Source organism: Cyclopterus lumpus, chromosome 12, assembly GCF_009769545.1.
Source record: "Cyclopterus lumpus isolate fCycLum1 chromosome 12, fCycLum1.pri, whole genome shotgun sequence".
NCBI lineage: Eukaryota > Metazoa > Chordata > Actinopteri > Perciformes > Cyclopteridae > Cyclopterus > Cyclopterus lumpus.
This window is the reverse complement of record NC_046977.1, coordinates 2,388,320-2,406,228: the sequence shown is the minus strand read 5'-3', so window position 1 is coordinate 2,406,228 and position 17,909 is coordinate 2,388,320. Positions and strand designations below refer to the sequence as shown.

Here is a 17,909-nt window from a genome sequence, read left to right as displayed (position 1 = left end):
CAATCCATGTTTTAGATGTTGAGACATTTCCCCTCAAAAACCACAAATGTCAACCTCATGGTGGCGCTGGAGGAAAAAGTCAGAGGATCACCAAAGTCATCAGGGTTCATCATCTGGGAACCACGAACGTCTGAACCAAATTTCATGACAATCCATGTTTTAGATGTTGAGACATTTCCCCTCAAAAACCACAAATGTCAACCTCATGGTGGCGCTGGAGGAAAAAGTCAGAGGATCACCAAAGTCATCAGGGTTCATCATCTGGGAACCACGAACGTCTGAACCAACTTTCATGACAATCCATGTTTTAGATGTTGAGACCGACAGCCTCAGCTGTACTTTGCCCCCAGAGGATGACTCCTTTTGCTTCACCATGGAGGTTTGAGCTCAGACTTCGAGGTGAAGTGTTTCAGAAGCTAAATTGGCCAACAACTGCCATGACATTCTATACAGACAGTCATGGTCCCCAGAGGATGCGTCTTTGATAAACACTGACGTAACCTCCTGTCTTTTCATCTATTGCCACCAGCAGGTCAAAAGAAACATCGCCTTGAGGTTTTCTACAAGTATTCGTGGTCCCCAGAGGATGACTCCTACTGACTTTGGTTAACCTTTGACCTTTCCTCTTGCCCCACCATGAGCTTGAGTACGGAGTTGAGTGGAGTTGTTTCAGGGTGAAATTTACTACTGAATGAATTCTCATGACATTTTCGACAGACATTCATGGTCCCTAGAGGATGAATCTTTGAGAAACACTTCCTGCCTTTTCATCTAGCACCACCATCAGGTAAAACATGTTTTCAATTTAATCATCAAAGCATCTCTACATCTACAAGATAGATTGCATTGACGTTTTGTACACATATTCATGGTCCCCAGAGGATGACTTCTACTGACTTTTTCTCGTGTTCAATCATGAGGTTGAGTTCAGAGTTGAGTTGAGGTGTTTCAGGGTGAAATGTGTCAACAACTATTGAATGGATTGACATGTAATTTTGCACATACATTCATGGTCCCCATAGGATGAATCCTACTGACTTTAGTTAACACTTTTCCTCTTTATTATGAGCTTGAGTTCGGAGGCGTTTCAGGGTGAAATGTAAGAAAAAGAGAAGTAACTATTCCACGGATTTCTACGAAGGTGTTCATGACCCCCGGGGGTTGAATCCTCACAGCGAGTAGGCTCGTTTTCCTCTGATCGAAACAACAACAACATCAGTAAAAACACTGAAAATAGTTGAAAATAAGAAACAAACCTTTTGCACGTGTTTTATGTGGAAGGAAACGCGTTCCCGAGGTTCGTTGGCGCCTGTAGCATCGTTACTGTGAGCACGTCGTTAGCATTTAGCTCAAAGCACGGCGGTCTCTAAAGAAGCTTGGCAACACACTCTATTTTGTTGTTGTTGTTGTTGTTTGTCATGCAGTCACACCGGCACTATACAATCCCTGTAACTCCATCTCGTGAAATGTATTTTAATAATACATGTTTCTCTTTTCCATTTGTTTTTATCCTCCAAATAAGTTCTGGTTCCTTCGGACCCGAGTTCAGATATGAAATGATAGAATGTGACGCTGCGGGGTGGAGACTGAGACCCTGAACCCTGAACCCTGAACCCTAAAACCTAAACCCAGAACCTTAAACCCTAAACCCTGAACCCTGAACCCTAAACCCTAAACCCTAAACCCTGAACCCTGAACCCTGAACCCTAAACCCTAAAACCTAAACCCAGAACCTTAAACCCTAAACCCTGAACCCTAAACCCTGAACCCTAAACCCTAAACCCTGAACCCTAAACCCTGAACCCTAAACCCTGAATCCTAAACCCTAAAACCTAAACCCTAAACCCTGAACCCTGAACCCTAAACCCTAAACCCTAAACCCTAAACCCTGAACCCTAAACCCTGAACCCTAAACCCTAAACCCTGAATCCTAAACCCTAAAACCTAAACCCTAAACCCTGAACCCTGAACCCTGAACCCTAAACCCTAAACCCTGAACCCTGAACCCTAAACCCTGAACCCTGAACCCTAAACCCTAAAACCTGAACCCTAAACCCTAAACCCTGAACCCTAAACCCTAAACCCTGAACCCTGAACCCTGAACCCTGAACCCCAATTTTCACTCTTGATAACGGTCGCGCGTTCGAGTCCGACCGAGCCGCTCGCTCGTCATCGGCCTCGGGCGTTATCTTTCTCTTCTGCAGTTCTGTGGCGAGGAGGATGAGGAGGGAGGAGGATGAACAGGGAGGAGGATGAGGAGGGAGGAGGATGAGGAGGGAGGAGGATGAGGAGGGAGGAGGATGAACAGGGAGGAGGATGAACAGGGAGGAGGATGAGGAGGGAGGAGGATGAGGAGGGAGGAGGATGAACAGGGAGGAGGATGAGGAGGGAGGAGGATGAGGAGGGAGGAGGATGAAGAGGGAGGAGGATGAGGAGGGAGGAGGATGAACAGGGAGGAGGATGAACAGGGAGGAGGATGAGGAGGGAGGAGGATGAGGAGGGAGGAGGATGAACAGGGAGGAGGATGAGGAGGGAGGAGGATGAGGAGGGAGGAGGATGAAGAGGGAGGAGGATGAACAGGGAGGAGGATGAGGAGGGAGGAGGAGGAGGAGGGAGGAAGATGAAGAGGGAGGAGGATGAAGAGGGAGGAGGATGAGGAGGGAGGAGGATGAGGAGGGAGGAGGATGAAGAGGGAGGAGGATGAGGAGGGAGGAGGATGAACAGGGAGGAGGATGAGGAGGGAGGAGGATGAGGAGGGAGGAGGATGAGGAGGGAGGAGGATGAAGAGGGAGGAGGATGAACAGGGAGGAGGATGAGGAGGGAGGAGGATGAGGAGGGAGGAGGATGAAGAGGGAGGAGGATGAGGAGGGAGGAGGATGAGGAGGGAGGAGGATGAAGAGGGAGGAGGATGAACAGGGAGGAGGATGAGGAGGGAGGAGGATGAGGAGGGAGGAGGATGAAGAGGGAGGAGGATGAAGAGGGAGGAGGATGAGGAGGGAGGAGGATGAAGAGGGAGGAGGATGAAGATGGGGTAATGGGATATATATAAATAAATGTATATATATATATATTTATATAAAAGACTCCAGTAGCTCGGGGGGTGCTGAGGCAGCAGACTCTGGTGTGTGAAGCAACGCTGCGAGTAGAAGAAGACGAAGGAGCGCGTTCATCTCTTCTCATGAACACCAGACTGCTGCTAACGGGAGCTATAAGGAAGGAAGGAAGGAAGGAAGGAAGGAAGGAAGGGAGGGAGGGAGGGAGGAAGGAAGGAAGGAAGGAAGGAAGGAAGGAAGGAAGGAAGGAAGGAAGGAAGGAAGGAAGGAAGGGAGGGAGGGAGGGAGGGAGGGAGGGAGGGAGGGAGGGAGGGAGGGAGGGAGGGAGGGAGGGAGGAAGGAAGGAAGGAAGGAAGGAAGGAAGGAAGGAAGGTAGGGAGGGAGGGAGGGAGGGAGGGAGGGAGGGAGGGAGGGAGGGAGGAAGGGAGGGAGGGAGGGAGGGAGGGAGGGAGGGAGGGAGGAAGGAAGGAAGGAAGGAAGGAAGGGAGGGAGGGAGGGAGGGAGGGAGGGAGGAAGGAAGGAAGGAAGGAAGGAAGGAAGGAAGGAAGGAAGGAAGGAAGGAAGGAAGGAAGGAAGGAAGGAAGGAAGGAAGGAAGGAAGGAAGGAAGGAAGGAAGGAAGGAAGGGAGGAAGGAAGGAAGCAAGGAAGGAAAGAAGGAAGGAAGGAAGGAAGGAAGGGAGGAAGGAAGGAAGGAAAGAAGGAAAGAAGGAAAGAAGGAAGGAAGGAAGGAAGGAAGGAAGGAAGGAAGGAAGGAAGGAAGGAAGGAAGGAAGGAAGGAAGGAAGGAAGGAAGGAAGGAAGGAAGGAAGGAAGGAAGGGAGGAAGGAAGGAAGGAAGGAAAGAAGGAAAGAAGGAAAGAAGGAGGGAAAAGAGGCTATAATATGATGATGATGGTCATTCACACCTCCACGGCTATTAAAGCAGAAATCATACCTGTGACCACCATGCAGAGGGGGGTTACATGCAGGGGGGGTTACATGCAGGGGGGGTTACATGCAGGGGGGGTTTACATGCAGGGGGGGGTTACATGCAGGGGGGGGTTACATGCAGGGGGGGGTACATGCAGAGGGGGTTACATGCAGGGGGGGTTACATGCAGGGGGGGGTTACATGCAGGGGGGGTTACATGTTGGTGAGCTGCAAAGCCTCATGCGGGTCATGAGAGGCACTAACAAAGGGAAAGTTGTGTTTAAAGACCCCCCCCCCCCCCACCCCTCCTCCCCCCCTTCGAGGTTTTTTTGAAACTGAGCGGCTTCACGGCGCGACGCTGCTGCCCTCTAGTGGCGGAAACCTGCGTTTCAATCACATCCTGTAACCTTTCAGTAGGATTGGAAACAAACACACACACACACACACACACACACACACACTTCAAATTACATTCTATCCTGACACTTTCTGTGAAGTTGTTATCAAATTAGTCCTAAAATGAATCAGGTTGTAAGAATATACCAGAAGGCAGATTCTTCACTTATTGGGGACTTTCTTTTGTTATTACAAAGACAAAAAGAGAGAGACTAAATATGAGATAATACCTTATAATAAACATTAATAACCAACATGAGACTGGATCTTCTCCCGGCAGCGTGCGGTCGGACTCCCCTTAATGACAGGGAAGCCGCTGCGGCCTTCTGGGTAAACAGGCGTCGCTGCCATCTGGTCGGGAAACCCCGTTAACCCCGACTCACACGCATTCAATTACAAGGTATGTTATTATCGCCCCACTTATATTTCTCCAATGTATTAATACATTTATTACGCGGGAAATTCTGCAGATTTTGTGTAAATAGTACCACAAAAAAATTTAAAAACTCAATTCTATATCCCACAACTCAAGGTGAGTCTTTTTATTAACCATGTTATGCCTTTATTTGACAGAGAGACCGGACCCCCCCCCCCCCCCCCAACCACTCGGCTACCGTGGCGCCCGAAAAGCACGACCAACATAATCAATAGGTCATCGACGAGTGTGAGTGAGAGTGTGTGTGTGTGTGTGTGTGTGTGTGAGAGTGTGTGTGTGTGAGTGTGTGTGTGAGTGAGAGTGTGTGTGTGTGTGTGTGTGTGTGTGTGTGAGTGAGAGTGTGTGTGTGTGTGTGTGTGTGTGTGTGTGTGAGTGTGAGTGTGTGAGTGTGTGCTTCAACCTGTTGTGCCAACAGAGAAGTCGACAGGGGAGAAGAAGAGAACGAAGGACTCGCTCTCTTTGGTCCTTCATTAGGCTCGACCTCACGTTTGACCCACGGCGAATGCAGTCAGCAATGAGACACACACACACACATACACACACACAAAGCCACACACACACACACACACATACACACACACACACAAAGCCACACACACACACACACATACACACACACACAAAGCCACACACACACACACATAGGAATGCTGCTTCTGTTATTGTCTTTAGATGCAAAACTCAGGCCAAGGCCTCGCCAGGGTTTGAAAAACAAAATAACAGCCGTGCAAAGCGCTCATACACACACACACACACACACACACAGATACACACACACACACACAGAGACACACACAGACACACACACACACTCTCACACACACAAAACACCACTTCCGTCCATTCTCTCGCACAGAGAAAGGAAGTGAGGCGAAGCTGGCCCGGCCCCAGACGTCCAGACGGAGGTGCCCCCCCCCCTCCCCCCCTCACCATCCCCCCCCCCCCCCTTTGTGGGAACGTAAAGAGAAACTTCCAAGAGTTAAGAAGCACTTCATGTTTCTCTGGTGAATGTTCTGGAAACACAAGTCAACTTCTATAGATACCCAACCCAAAACTTTACTAAGTAGTTTAGTGGTTTAAACTTAACTGAGTAGTTTAGTTACTTAAACCTAACTGAGTAGTTTAGTGGCTTAAACTTAACTGAGTAGTTTAGTTACTTAAACCTAACTAAGTAGTTTAGTGGCTTAAACTTAACTGAGTAGTTTAGTTACTTAAACCTAACTGAGTAGTTTAGTTACTTAAACCTAACTAAGTAGTTTAGTGGCTTAAACTTAACTGAGTAGTTTAGTTACTTAAACCTAACTAAGTAGTTTAGTTACTTAAACCTAACTGAGTAGTTTAGTGGCTTAAACCAAACTAAGTGGTTTAGTTACTTAAACCTAACTAAGTAGTTTAGTTACTTAAACCTAACTGAGTAGTTTAGTGGCTTAAACCAAACTAAGTGATTTAGTTACTTAAACTTAACTGAGTAGTTTAGTGGCTTAAACCTAACTAAGTAGTTTAGTGGCTTAAACCAAACTAAGTGGTTTAGTTACTTAAACCTAACTAAGTAGTTTCCTGTGAGGATGGAAGTTTATTTAAAAAGACTATTTGTGTAACGGGCAGAAATTGACACGTGTTGCTGGATTTTAGTCGTAAAAAGCAGGAAATATCGTCTTTAAAGGATTCGTTGATTGTTAAAAGGGTTTGTAATTAGTATTTTTTGTATTTCTTCATAAATACTCATAGATTCTCAAGACCGAGGGGTCACGGGGGTCACGGGGTCACGGGGCTCTTACCTTGGGCCACTTGGGGTTGATGAGGCGCGCCTTGGCGGCGTCGTCCAGGGCGGCGCCGTACTGACCCAGCCGGAGAAGAGCGGCGGAGCGGTTGCTGTACAGGATGCAGTTCTGGGGGTCGGCGGTGAGCGCCTCGCTGTACAGACGCACGGCCAGCGCGTACTCCCCCTGCTGGCAGGCCTGGTTACTGCGCCGCACGCGCTCCAGGAACTCGGCCTTGCTGAGGCCGGCGGCCCTTTTCACCGGCGGGCCTGAAGGGATCGCGGGGGAGGAAGAGGAGGAGGAGGAGGAGGAAGAGGGAGGGTCGGTGGTCCTGCTGGTGGAGCGAGAACCAAACAGGGAGAACTGAGGAGCAGGAGGGGGGAGGTGGGGAGAGAAGACATCGGTTATCCCGTCAGTCAACCGGCAGAAACGATTTTCATGATGGAAAACTGCAAACTGCTCATCTCTGTTTCATATCGTCGTGAATATGTTTAGTTCTTGGGGCTGTCTGGACGTAGTCATGGAGACGTAGTCATAGTGACGTCGTCGTGCTGACGTAGTCATGGTGACGTAGTCATGGTGACGTTGTCAGCCATCGCCATTCAACGGTTAATGCAGAAAATAATCTGCAGAAAAAACCTTTAATTTACGGATCAACACCAAAAAAACAAAATGGTAGAAATGAATAAATATCATCAATGAATAAATAAAATACGATAGATATGAGGAGATGTATGCGTTTTTGAAACAATGACACAAAGATCCTGATTATATATTTATGAACATAAAGAGCAGATGATAAATATCAGGTTTAAAGGACACCGAGCAGCAGCAGACGGTGAATTTAGGGACAAACCGCTGCGTGAACTTTTCTTTTCTGCTCGGCGGTAACGGCGCGAACTCCTCAGAGAGAAAAGAGAGAGAAAAAAGAGAGAGAGAACAGAGAGAGAAAAAACAGAGAGAGAGAAAAGAGAGAGAGAGCTTCTGTTCTTCTCTTTCAAGCTCTGCGTGCTCGCTGAGGTTCGTTCTGTCGAGGCGACGCCTCAACTCCCGATCCGGCGTTTCCAAATGTGTCCTTTCACCAGAGCGGACGCCAAGGCCTTCATTTACTCCCTCTACCCCCCCCCCCCCCCCCACACACACACACACACACACACACACACACACACACACACACGCACACACACACGCACACACACACACACACGGAGCTGTTTCAGGAGCTTGATTTAAAACTGCAAGAACACTCTGGGATGTTCTCGGAGCCTCGGGAGTGAGACGTGAGAACCGACGCCTCGAGGTTCTCACGTCTCACTCCCGAGACTTTCAGGGGGAGCAGACGAGGAGACGAGGAGACGAGGAGACGAGGAGACGAGGAGGTGGACTGAGACGAACCCCCCTAGAAGTCGTCAACGTGCAGATCATCTGAATAACGACATCGCTTGATGCTCTCGTGCGGTTTCCTACTAAAAGTGCAGCAACACGCGTCGATGTGCGCTCGTTAAAACACTTAAAGTATTTTCAAAATAAACAGGAAGCAATTTAGTTAAGTTTAAGGGAGGAAAGGAAACGACTTAGTCAGGTTTCTGAAAAGATGGCGGTTTTGGATGCTACGTGACAATTAAATCAAGACTCCTAAATTAGAAATATATATATTCATGCAGCTTTTCTCTACACTGCCATGAAGAAATACTGAATTTTGCACATGCAGGTTACGATGATAGCCGCTCAACAGGTCCTTGACGTGCGCCTGAAAACTTTTAATTTTCTTGTTTTGACGCTTGTTTCCAGGTTCAAACTCGGATGTATTTTCAACCAGAACATGTTTACATGCTTTAAATGTTCAAAAAACTCTTTATTTGTCCCACTCGGTCTGAATATACCCGTATTGACCCTCCGTTTTTAGCGCCTGTCCCTTTAAGAGCCCAGAAAGGGAGATTTAAGTCTTAACTGTCGTCCTGGTGAAATCCTGATTTCAGGATTTTGGAAGTACTGAGGTCAAAGTTCAAATCCCCCCAAAAACAGCAGAGAGACTCTTTTAAATATTTGTAATCATTGAAGTATTTAGATCTTTTCCTGATTTAATTCATAAAGTTAGCTATTAATTATAAAATAGACGAGGAATCGCTGATTCTGCAGTTTTTTTTATCATTAGTAACAGCCAGCTGGTTATTTTTTTTAATTTTTTAGGCTTTCAAAGAAAATGTAATGTCAGTTTTTATTAACTTTTTTCTTGATTTACACAAAAGAATATTGAGCAGATTACAGAAGTCGATAATATAAAATAAAGTAAAGTATCACTCTGTACAGTCGACATTTCTCTGGAGCAGCTTGTGAACTCTGAATAAACTCTAAATAAAATACCTCATTTTTCACCGTAGTTAGAACCGAATTACAAAAGTGTTTTCATTTTATTCCCCAACATAAACAAGCTTTTTTCCTCTAAAGTTATTGGGTTTCTTTAAATCTTTAAATGTTTATAGTTTCGGTAACTCATCCGTTTCTGCATCTTACGGTCAACGTGAAACTGTCGTCTTTGTATTTATTTATTTCAACACCAACGATTATGGATGGAAGAAAGATATTTTTGTCCTCAGATAAAAACATTTGGTTTTCTTTTTTATAAATGTGGACTTTTGGACTTCACAACTAATTATGTACTATTATTTACTATTTAAACAACGTCATGCTCTCAATGACAACCGGACAACACGTCTATTCCAGCTTTTGACTCTTTTATCTCCTTCTTTGGTCTCCACCGCCTCCTGAGAGCGATGTCTGTCCCTCTGGCTGCTAAATGCTGTTTGTGCCTGTTGCCGCGACAACGCTGATGAGTCCAACACAGATAAACACTAAAATGTACTGGACTTTCTTTTCTTTTGAACTTTTTAAGTAAAAAAAAAAGAATACTGTTTTTCTATTCAGTACATTTAAACTGTACAATAAAACAGTCGCTTCTTAAAAACACATGCACACACACACACACACACACACACACACGTATTCAGCGGTGCAAGATGTACTTAAAGTAGTAATACCAGTAAAAGTATTCCATCAAAATATACTTAAAGTTAAACAAATGTAAGTATTTCGCCATTTCAGAACATTATTATTATTATTCCTTTAATAATGCAGCCGCTAAATGCAGGCCTAATATTTATGTATTTATATATGTTTTTCTAATTATTGTACACACAGCTCAGTAGCTTGTAAATAACTTACAATATTTGCCTCAAAATTGCAGTGACACACGCACACGCACACACACACGCACGCACACACTCTCTTGTCGAGGTCAAGGGGTGAACATTCCTGGGGAACAACACTGACACATTGACAGAGCCCTGAATACCTGAAGGGGAGGAAGCCGTGTCCCTGAACGCAGCGTGTCCCTGAACGCAGCGCTTTGATCTCTTAAAGTCACATCGTAGGGCGGAGGCATTGAAGGCAACACTCTGTTATTAGTTGCAATAACATTGAGCTCCTCCTTTACCAGCTGCGATATTAATAAGTGATGAACACGTGAACGCAGCACCGTTTATAGCGGGCACATAATTCACGTTATTCTGAAATCTGAAGTACTTTTACTTAAGTGAGATTTTGAATACAGGCCTTATTTTATTTGTAGTGTTTATACACTGTAGTGATACTACTACTTAAATAAAATGTGACTATAAACTTAACACACTGTTCGTCATTAACGCGTTGCGATGACGTCACATCAGAGCGGACAGGATTAGTTGATTTTAATCGACAGACAGGAAGTTTGATTTCATATTTCAATAATCGACTGATGGTTCCGGCCTCTCAAAAGTTTTGCTTGTATTCCTCATGTAACAGTTAACTGGTGTAAAGTACTAAAGAGCATTTACCTATAATTAAGAGGTCATTTAACTTCACTGGAATATTTTAATATGCCACTTCCCATAATATGGTGTTTATAATAACTCTGAAAGGGCCCATTATGCCCAACAAGTACTTGTAATACTTTAAGTCCACCGTAATGCTACTTTCAAACCACAGGAATCCTGTTTACTTTTTACTAGTTCTGCACTTTTACTTGAGTAAAACATCTGAGTGACGTCATCGAGGAATTTAACACGTTTATGTTAATAAACCGTCAACAGATAAACACCATAAAGCTGCATCACATGCTCGAGGGGCAGAGGGGGTTTAAACTCCAGTGCTCAGGCACTTCCTGCAGGATGCAGTCCATCACGAGGAGACAGAAGCAGCTCTCTGTCTTCTCTCCTGCAGGATCGGACCCACAAAACACCCCAAAAAGCATCTGAAACCCGGCTTTACCTTCTCTTTCCTGGCTCGGGGCTTGTCCATCCTGCTCTCGGCTCTTTCCGGGCAGCGACCAACACTTTCATTCCGGTGAAGACAGCGCAGGAAAAACACAACATGCCCACAAAACTAGTTGAACACACAACGAGCCTCCGGATAAACTCCAGCGACTCCACCGGGGCCGCTTGGCCCGCAGCGACGCGCGCTACGCCGCCGTCCTCCTCGCTTTGTGCTGGGGGAAGTTGATCCGGAGCGAGTGCGCCATGTTCCCGCAGCCGAGCGGAGGTTCTGTCCGGTGAAGGGAGGCGGAGATCCGGTCCGCCTGCAAGGTTTCAATTACGGCTCGTGACATCACGGAGGAGTTGAGTTACCTGACGGGGGCTCGACGCTGCGGCCCGGTGCTCGCGGTGCGCGTGCGTGGAGAGGATGGAGATGCTTTTTATGAGCTTTTTATTTATTTTTTAAACCTTACAATAAATAATTAAAACACATGTAACATTTAGAAATGGCAGGAAGCACATTGTGTTAAGACCTTTCAGTTTAAGAGTTTAATTGTTATTTATTTTGATATGGGCTTAGCTTAGCTTAGCATAAAGACAGACAGCTCGTCTGGCTTTAACTCAAGTGACCCCCTCAGGTGAGGGTCCTGAGTGCCCCCCATGGGGAGGTGGATGCTGCAGCATCTCGATGGGTGCTGAGGCGTCACCCTGTTGCATTGGGAGGAAAGTACACCGTGTGTGTGTGTGTGTGTGTGTGGTGGGGGGACATTCAAAACGAGCCGCCAATATTGTAGTTTAAAAAAAAAAAAAAAGTTTATATTTATATTATATTTACTTTTACTTAGTTAAACAAAAGAGCAACAACACAAAACATAATGTAAACACATGTAACATTTGCATTTCAATTTTTAATACGTATAATTTATTTCATGGAACGGTTGATCCCGTTCGTGTTCATCAGCGACTTGTGAAGCAACAGGCGTAGCTTAGCTTAGCATAAAAGACCAAAAACAACTCGCCTAGTTTTGTCCTAATATTACAATAAATTAGCTTAGACATTTTTGTTTTACACATTTGTTTTGTACGGATTTAAACAAAGCAATGTTAGTCAATTTTTTTACCCGCTTAGTCTTTTATGCTAAGCTAGGCCGAATCAGCTAGCTTCATATTTACAGGACCGACATCACACAAAAACCAAAGCGTAAAAACAACAATTTGCTGTTTTACAAGCCAGGATAGTTTCCCCCTCCTCCAAGTCGTTATGCTAAGCTAGGCTAACTGGCATGCTTCATATTACAGTGCAGACATCATTCATAATGCTTAACTATTACTTTAAGTCGTATAGTTTCTTCACGCGTCATAAACCAAATATTTCTCCAAGCGTCTTATGTACAGATATTTACACAACTGTTTCTCTTTCTTTAGCTTTGCTAATAACATACATTTGCATTTATCTACAGCTCGTACAACTCATTACAAATATTCACAAACAGGGCTTTGAACACCGATATCAAACTCACCCTTTTCACGGCAGAGATTTTGACATCTGTGAAAGAATCTGCAGGGTTCATCCTCTTGGGACCACGAATATCGATATCAAAATTAGATTATCAGATATTCACTCATAATAAATGCCAATCGTCATGGAGACACAAGGAGGAAACGTTAGTGGATGATCAAAATCTGCTGTGTTCAATATTACATAAATAGTTCATTTGTTTCAGGTAATTTCATATTTATAAACTTCCAGTTTTCTAGTTTTTAGTTTTAGATTTTTTAACATCTCGTTGGAAAATAACAGTTCTCAAGTTAACAGTTTTCTTTGTTTAGTTGTGTGGTTTGTTCCTCCATGAATAAATACATCTGACTACATTTTAAATGGTCAATCTGGGTAAAATATGAGAGCTGTATTAAATGAAAATGACCTAACATCTAATTCCTCTCAGTAATATTGATCACTTTGACCCTCCGTGACATTCAGACGAGCATCCTGACCGCGCGTCCTGGGTCTGGTGGCCTTGGGTCCGGGTCTGGTGGCTTGGGTCCGGGTCTGGTGGCCTTGGGTCCGGGTCTGTGGCCTTGGGTCCGGGTCTGTTGGCCCTTGGGTTCCGGTGGTGGCCTTGGGGGTCCTGCTGGCCTTGGGTCGGTGTCTTGCTGGCCTTGGGTCCGGAACCACCCGGAGCCACAGTCGGTCGGAGCCGGACGCTCCGCCTCTTCCTCTTCGCCCTCCGGCCTTCTGCTCGGCGGGCCTGTTAGATTGGCGCTGCTGCTCTGCGTCGTCTCCGCTCCCTCTGGTCCTCTGAGGAAGCTCTGCTCCTCACCAGGAACCGCTCGTACAGCTGGAAGGAGAAGGAGAAGAAGGAGGAGGAGAAGGAAGAGGAGGAGAAGGAAGAGGAGGAGAGGAGGAGGAAGAGGAGAAGGAGAAGAAGAAGAGGAAGAAGAGGAAGAGAAGGAGAAGGAGAAGAAGAAGGTGAAGGAGGAAGAGGAAGAGAAGGAGAAGGAGGAGAAGGAAGAGGAAGAGGAAGAGGAAAGAGAAGGAGAAGGAGGAGGAAAAGGAGAAGGAGGAGGAGGAAGAGGAGGAGAAGGAGAAGAAGAGGAAGAGGAAGAGGAGGAAGAGGAGGAGGAAGGGGAAGAGGAGGAGAAGGAGGAGAAGAGAAGGAGAAGGAGAAGGAAGAGAGAGGAGAAGGAGGAGAAGAAAGGAGGAGAAGGAGGAGAATGAGAGGGGGGAGGAAGAGGGAGAAGGAGAAGGAGGAGAATGAGAGGGGGAGGAGGAGGAAGAGGAGAATGAGAGGAAGAGGAAGAGGGAGAAGGAGGAGGAGGAGGAGGATAAATGGTTGTTTTATTAATGGTTGTATTTCACTTTGAGGTACATATTGTACTTTAAGTGTATTTACTTTGCAGAAGAAGCTTTCACATGATAAGGTTTTTAAAATAAAGCCGTCAGCAGTTCTAACATCAAATTTACATTTAATTTAAAACACTTTTTCGAGTCCCAAAAGGATCCGATATTTTTCATTAATTTCTTTGTTGAGAAAACAACAACAAATGATGTAAACGTGAGCTTTATTTCTGTATTCTTTGCCCTCACATTAAGTGGAGGGCTCCCATTGGGCCAGAGGTTCAAAGTACTTGTAAAGTATTTGTACTTTACTTTTACATTTATATATTTCTACTCTTCTACTTTTACTCCACTTTTTACATTTACATTTAAACTTGCAAACAATTCCCCCCAAAAATGTATTTTTATGTTAATTATATTTACACTTTGAACTTCAATATGCATATCAAAAAATATATATAAATAAATTATAAAAACAGTGAGAAAGTGCAAAACAAAAAATAAATAAAAAAACTATAACAACTTTGACTTTAATTGAGAATTAGAAAAGTTTCCTTTGCACTGATCACATGCTCACATTCTGTCCGCTGTGCAGTCTCGCGGCAGGAAGCAGGATCGAGAAACTCGACCCAGCAGAAGCGTCTGCACTTCGGTCAGCCGTCCCTGTTTGGACAAAGTCTGGAACAACCTGGAAGAGACACAAATGAGACCACGTGTGCAAACATGAGATTATGATAATGTCCAAGGCCGATTACAGATTGAGATTCAGAGAACGGACAAACACACACACACACAGCTTGTAGGAATGTGTGACTCGTGGCCTACTTCTTGTGTTATGACGCATCACGTCGGCCTCTTCTCGCACAGAAATAATACATTTTAAAAAAGGAGTTGAATGCACTCTTATCCCCGTGTCTGCATAACCTCGGCCTGTAAATATTTACTCGAGACGACGGCGTGACGGCGCTGAATAAAACAAGTCGGCTACATCCAAACTCCTGCTTTTTTTATATTTTATTAAAACGCAAATCTTTCGCTACGTTTACACCGATAGCGCCCACACGACTTTGGAGTTTTAAAACCCCCAAAAGAATTAAATACAACCTGTTGTTATTAAAAGAGAACGATAAAACGGTTGTATTAGCAACCAATCTACTTCCTGTTTATGACGGGACGTGAATTACTTCAAAACGATGCTAAAAACACTCGATTGTTTCCGTTTTTAAACCGTGTTAGTGTGGATTCAGCCTCATAATGGTCCGGTTGGTGTCGACGGTGCCGATTCACCTGCTGGTGCAGTTGCAGTGGTACAGCGTCCTGGCCTCGGGGTTGTGGAGGCCGTACTTCTTCTGCTGGGGAAGGATCTTGTTCCTGCAGCCGTCGAGGTCTTTGTAGACGCCGCATTCGGAGCGCCGCTTCTCTGTGAAGACGTCCGAGCCGTTAATGTCGTGGAATCAACGACGCGATCTTCTACGACTACACTGCATTGTCTATTTAGAGTTTTAAAAAAAAATGCTGCAAACTACTTGGTTATTTTTTAGCAACAAAAACTAAAATACAAGTTCACATTTGAAACTTTCTGATTTTGTCAAAAGCAAAAACGTCCCGACAAAATGTGTTTCCCTCAAAACGTAATTCACAAAAACGTAACTTTCACAAGACAGATGTATTAAATACCTGCGATGTCCAGCTCGGCCAGAGCTTGACCTCCGGCAGGTAACGTGTTCCCCACTTCGTCTTCCCTCCCGGGTGACGATCCTGCGAGTCCCTCCGATGGAGAGGCGCTAACGTTGCTAACGGTGCTAGCGTTGCTAACGGTGCTAGCGTTGGCGCCGGAGGCCGAGTGGGAGCTCCTGGAAGGTGGAGGGAGGGTGGATGCTGCAGCAGCGGTGGAGTTGGACGTCCACACCACTTCTGTGGGTGCGGTAGTGTTCCCGCTGACCTCCGTTGCATTGGGAGAGTCGTACATCGAGGGCGGGTGCACCACAGCGTAGAGAGCCATTTGATACTCTTTACACCTGCAGGTCACAAACGACTCGTTTGAGAATTACGGCAAATACACGTATTCCCTTTCTAACCGAGAGTCGGATGAAAAGTTTGAAAGCACTCATTCAATACCAGTTAGCATTAGCTTAGCATAAAGTCTGGATACAGCTCTGTGCCCTAACAGCACTACCAGAAAAAAAAACACAAGCTATTGATTCCCTGCGTTTCCAGTCTTTATGCTAAGCTAAGCTAAAATAACTTGATAATTTCCAGTTTGTGTTCTGCACATACAAACCCACATACGGCGTCACTTACATGCCAAACCAGTTTCTTTCTTTGCACTGGAGCCGGTGGGAGAACTCGAAGCAGTGCATCTTCAGCAGGTTAAAGAACGTGTATCCCACCACCTCGGAGATCCTGTCGTCGGCCTCCGCCAGACAACGGTGAAACCTGCAGCGCGGAGCATTTCGGTTAAGAAAACGGCATCGAAGGAAACGCGAGGAATGGCGTCGACGCTCGGAGTGAAGGTTTCGTACTTGCTGTCGCAGTCGCAGTGAGACATGGTGAAGATGTTGCTGTTGAAGACCCCGAACTGGGAGTGAAAGGACAGGATGGTGTGTTTGCACTGGTCGTGTTCCCGGCAGCAGCTGTCGGTGTCTGCAAAAACTCCTGCAAGAGGGATCAATTACAAGATCAATAAAATTACCACAACCCGATTACAATTTCGTTCCATTCGGATGACGTATGAGAACTTCTGATTTAAGAGCCTCTCTGTTCACACTCTGGCTGCTAATCTTCATTGTGATCATTTTTGGGGGCGTGGCTTGAAGGGACGGCCTGTCAGTGTTGCTGACTCGGTGACTTTCTGCACGACTGCTTAAAAGTTCCATCTTATTTTAAGAGGTTTGTGCATTTCGAGTCATTCACCGACGAGCTTTCAACATGATTTTCTTCTGGAACAAACAGTGACTGTTTTAACACTTTACTGCAGGTGGCAGTAATGAGCCAGCAAAGGCAGAGAAGAAGACATTGATGTAAACAATGGAGATTTAAAACTTTTTACAAAAAAAAAATGGAAAGAGGGTGCCAGTGTGTTTCCTTTCATGAAAGTTAATTTTCACGTTTTGGGTCAACTCAAAATATACTTTTTTAGGGTTTGGTTGTACTTAGCTCCGCCCTCTCACTGCCGGTTCCAAAAAACCAAGATGGCAACCACCAAATTGTTTAACTCAGGCTTCAAAACAATGGATGACGTCATGGTGGATCACAGTTTGTTTTGCTTGCACTGTTGACACCAGTCAATACATTTAATGTTATTCACGCATTTCACATGAGAAAAACTAAATCTATATGGCCTATTTTTGTATTCTCATCCCTTTAAATCATCTTTGTGACCGCCTGACATTATGATCAATAATCAATTATCAAAGTGTGACACCAACGTACCCAAATCTGCATATGACGGCGCCTTGTTGCCGGAGCCGCACCACAGAGTGCCCGGCACAATGAAACCTCGCTTTACGCGCTGATGGGTCCCGACCTCTGACCTTCCGGCTTGACCTCCAGGGGAAGCCACGCAGACGCACAGCTCATCCTCCGCCGCCAACATGGACTCCACGTCGATAGTTTCATCCGGATGATCGGAGAACTCGTGCGCGCGCTCCCGGCACGCGGATACATAGTTGTGGACCACCGCCGCGTCGTCGCTCCAAGCGCAGCTGAGCAGAGCGCGCTCCCGGGACCACGCGCCGTGGTAGAGCCGCGGGGATGGAGAGGCCTGCTCGGGGTCACGCCGGAGGAAATTGTGGTGCACTTCTCCGTTTGGCAACCGCGTCGTCCGGCTGCAGAGGACCGAGGTTCCTGCAGCCGTCCAGCCGAGGAGCGACGCCAACAACACGAGGGCGAGAAGAGGAGCGACGCGCGTCATGGTGGCCGGAGAGGCCGCGACACCTGTCGTGGAAAAGAAAAAGATTCCTGCACCCACGGAGGACTTTAGGACAGATCCACAGACTCCAGGTCGGTTTTAAATGAGATGGGGAGGCGCAGGCGCGGTGGATCTAAAGCAAACACAACATCCAAATCAGCCGGAGTCATGTGACCTGTCAGTTCAGTCAAACATCACCCCCCCCCCGTTCTCACGCGCACATCACTGGCATTGGCCGTGACATATGCAAATGTAACTAGGTCATATTGATAAGTGACAGACCGATTTAAATTAATATGTGTCAAACTAATCAATATAT

At 45.8% G+C, this 17,909-nt stretch overlaps 2 protein-coding genes across 2 annotated transcripts in view; both read right to left on the bottom strand.

Moving 5' to 3' along the window:
* Window positions 1-10,887, bottom strand: part of ttc28 (tetratricopeptide repeat domain 28) — a 92,195-nt gene extending 81,308 nt beyond the window's left edge. The window contains 2 exon segments of the mRNA XM_034547684.1: window positions 6,571-6,915; window positions 10,858-10,887. Coding sequence (XP_034403575.1) covers window positions 6,571-6,915; window positions 10,858-10,887 — 375 coding nt within the window.
* Window positions 10,888-11,730: 843 nt separating this feature from the next.
* Window positions 11,731-17,659, bottom strand: pla2g3 (phospholipase A2 group III). Its single transcript, XM_034547552.1, has 7 exons — window positions 17,113-17,659; window positions 16,203-16,335; window positions 15,982-16,116; window positions 15,358-15,698; window positions 14,968-15,100; window positions 14,258-14,368; window positions 11,731-13,180 (listed from the first exon to the last, which is right to left on the bottom strand). Exons 1-7 carry the CDS (start codon window positions 17,591-17,593, stop codon window positions 13,159-13,161), a joined length of 1,356 nt encoding a protein of 451 aa, XP_034403443.1. The 5' UTR covers window positions 17,594-17,659; the 3' UTR covers window positions 11,731-13,158.
* Window positions 17,660-17,909: the final 250 nt, after the last annotated feature.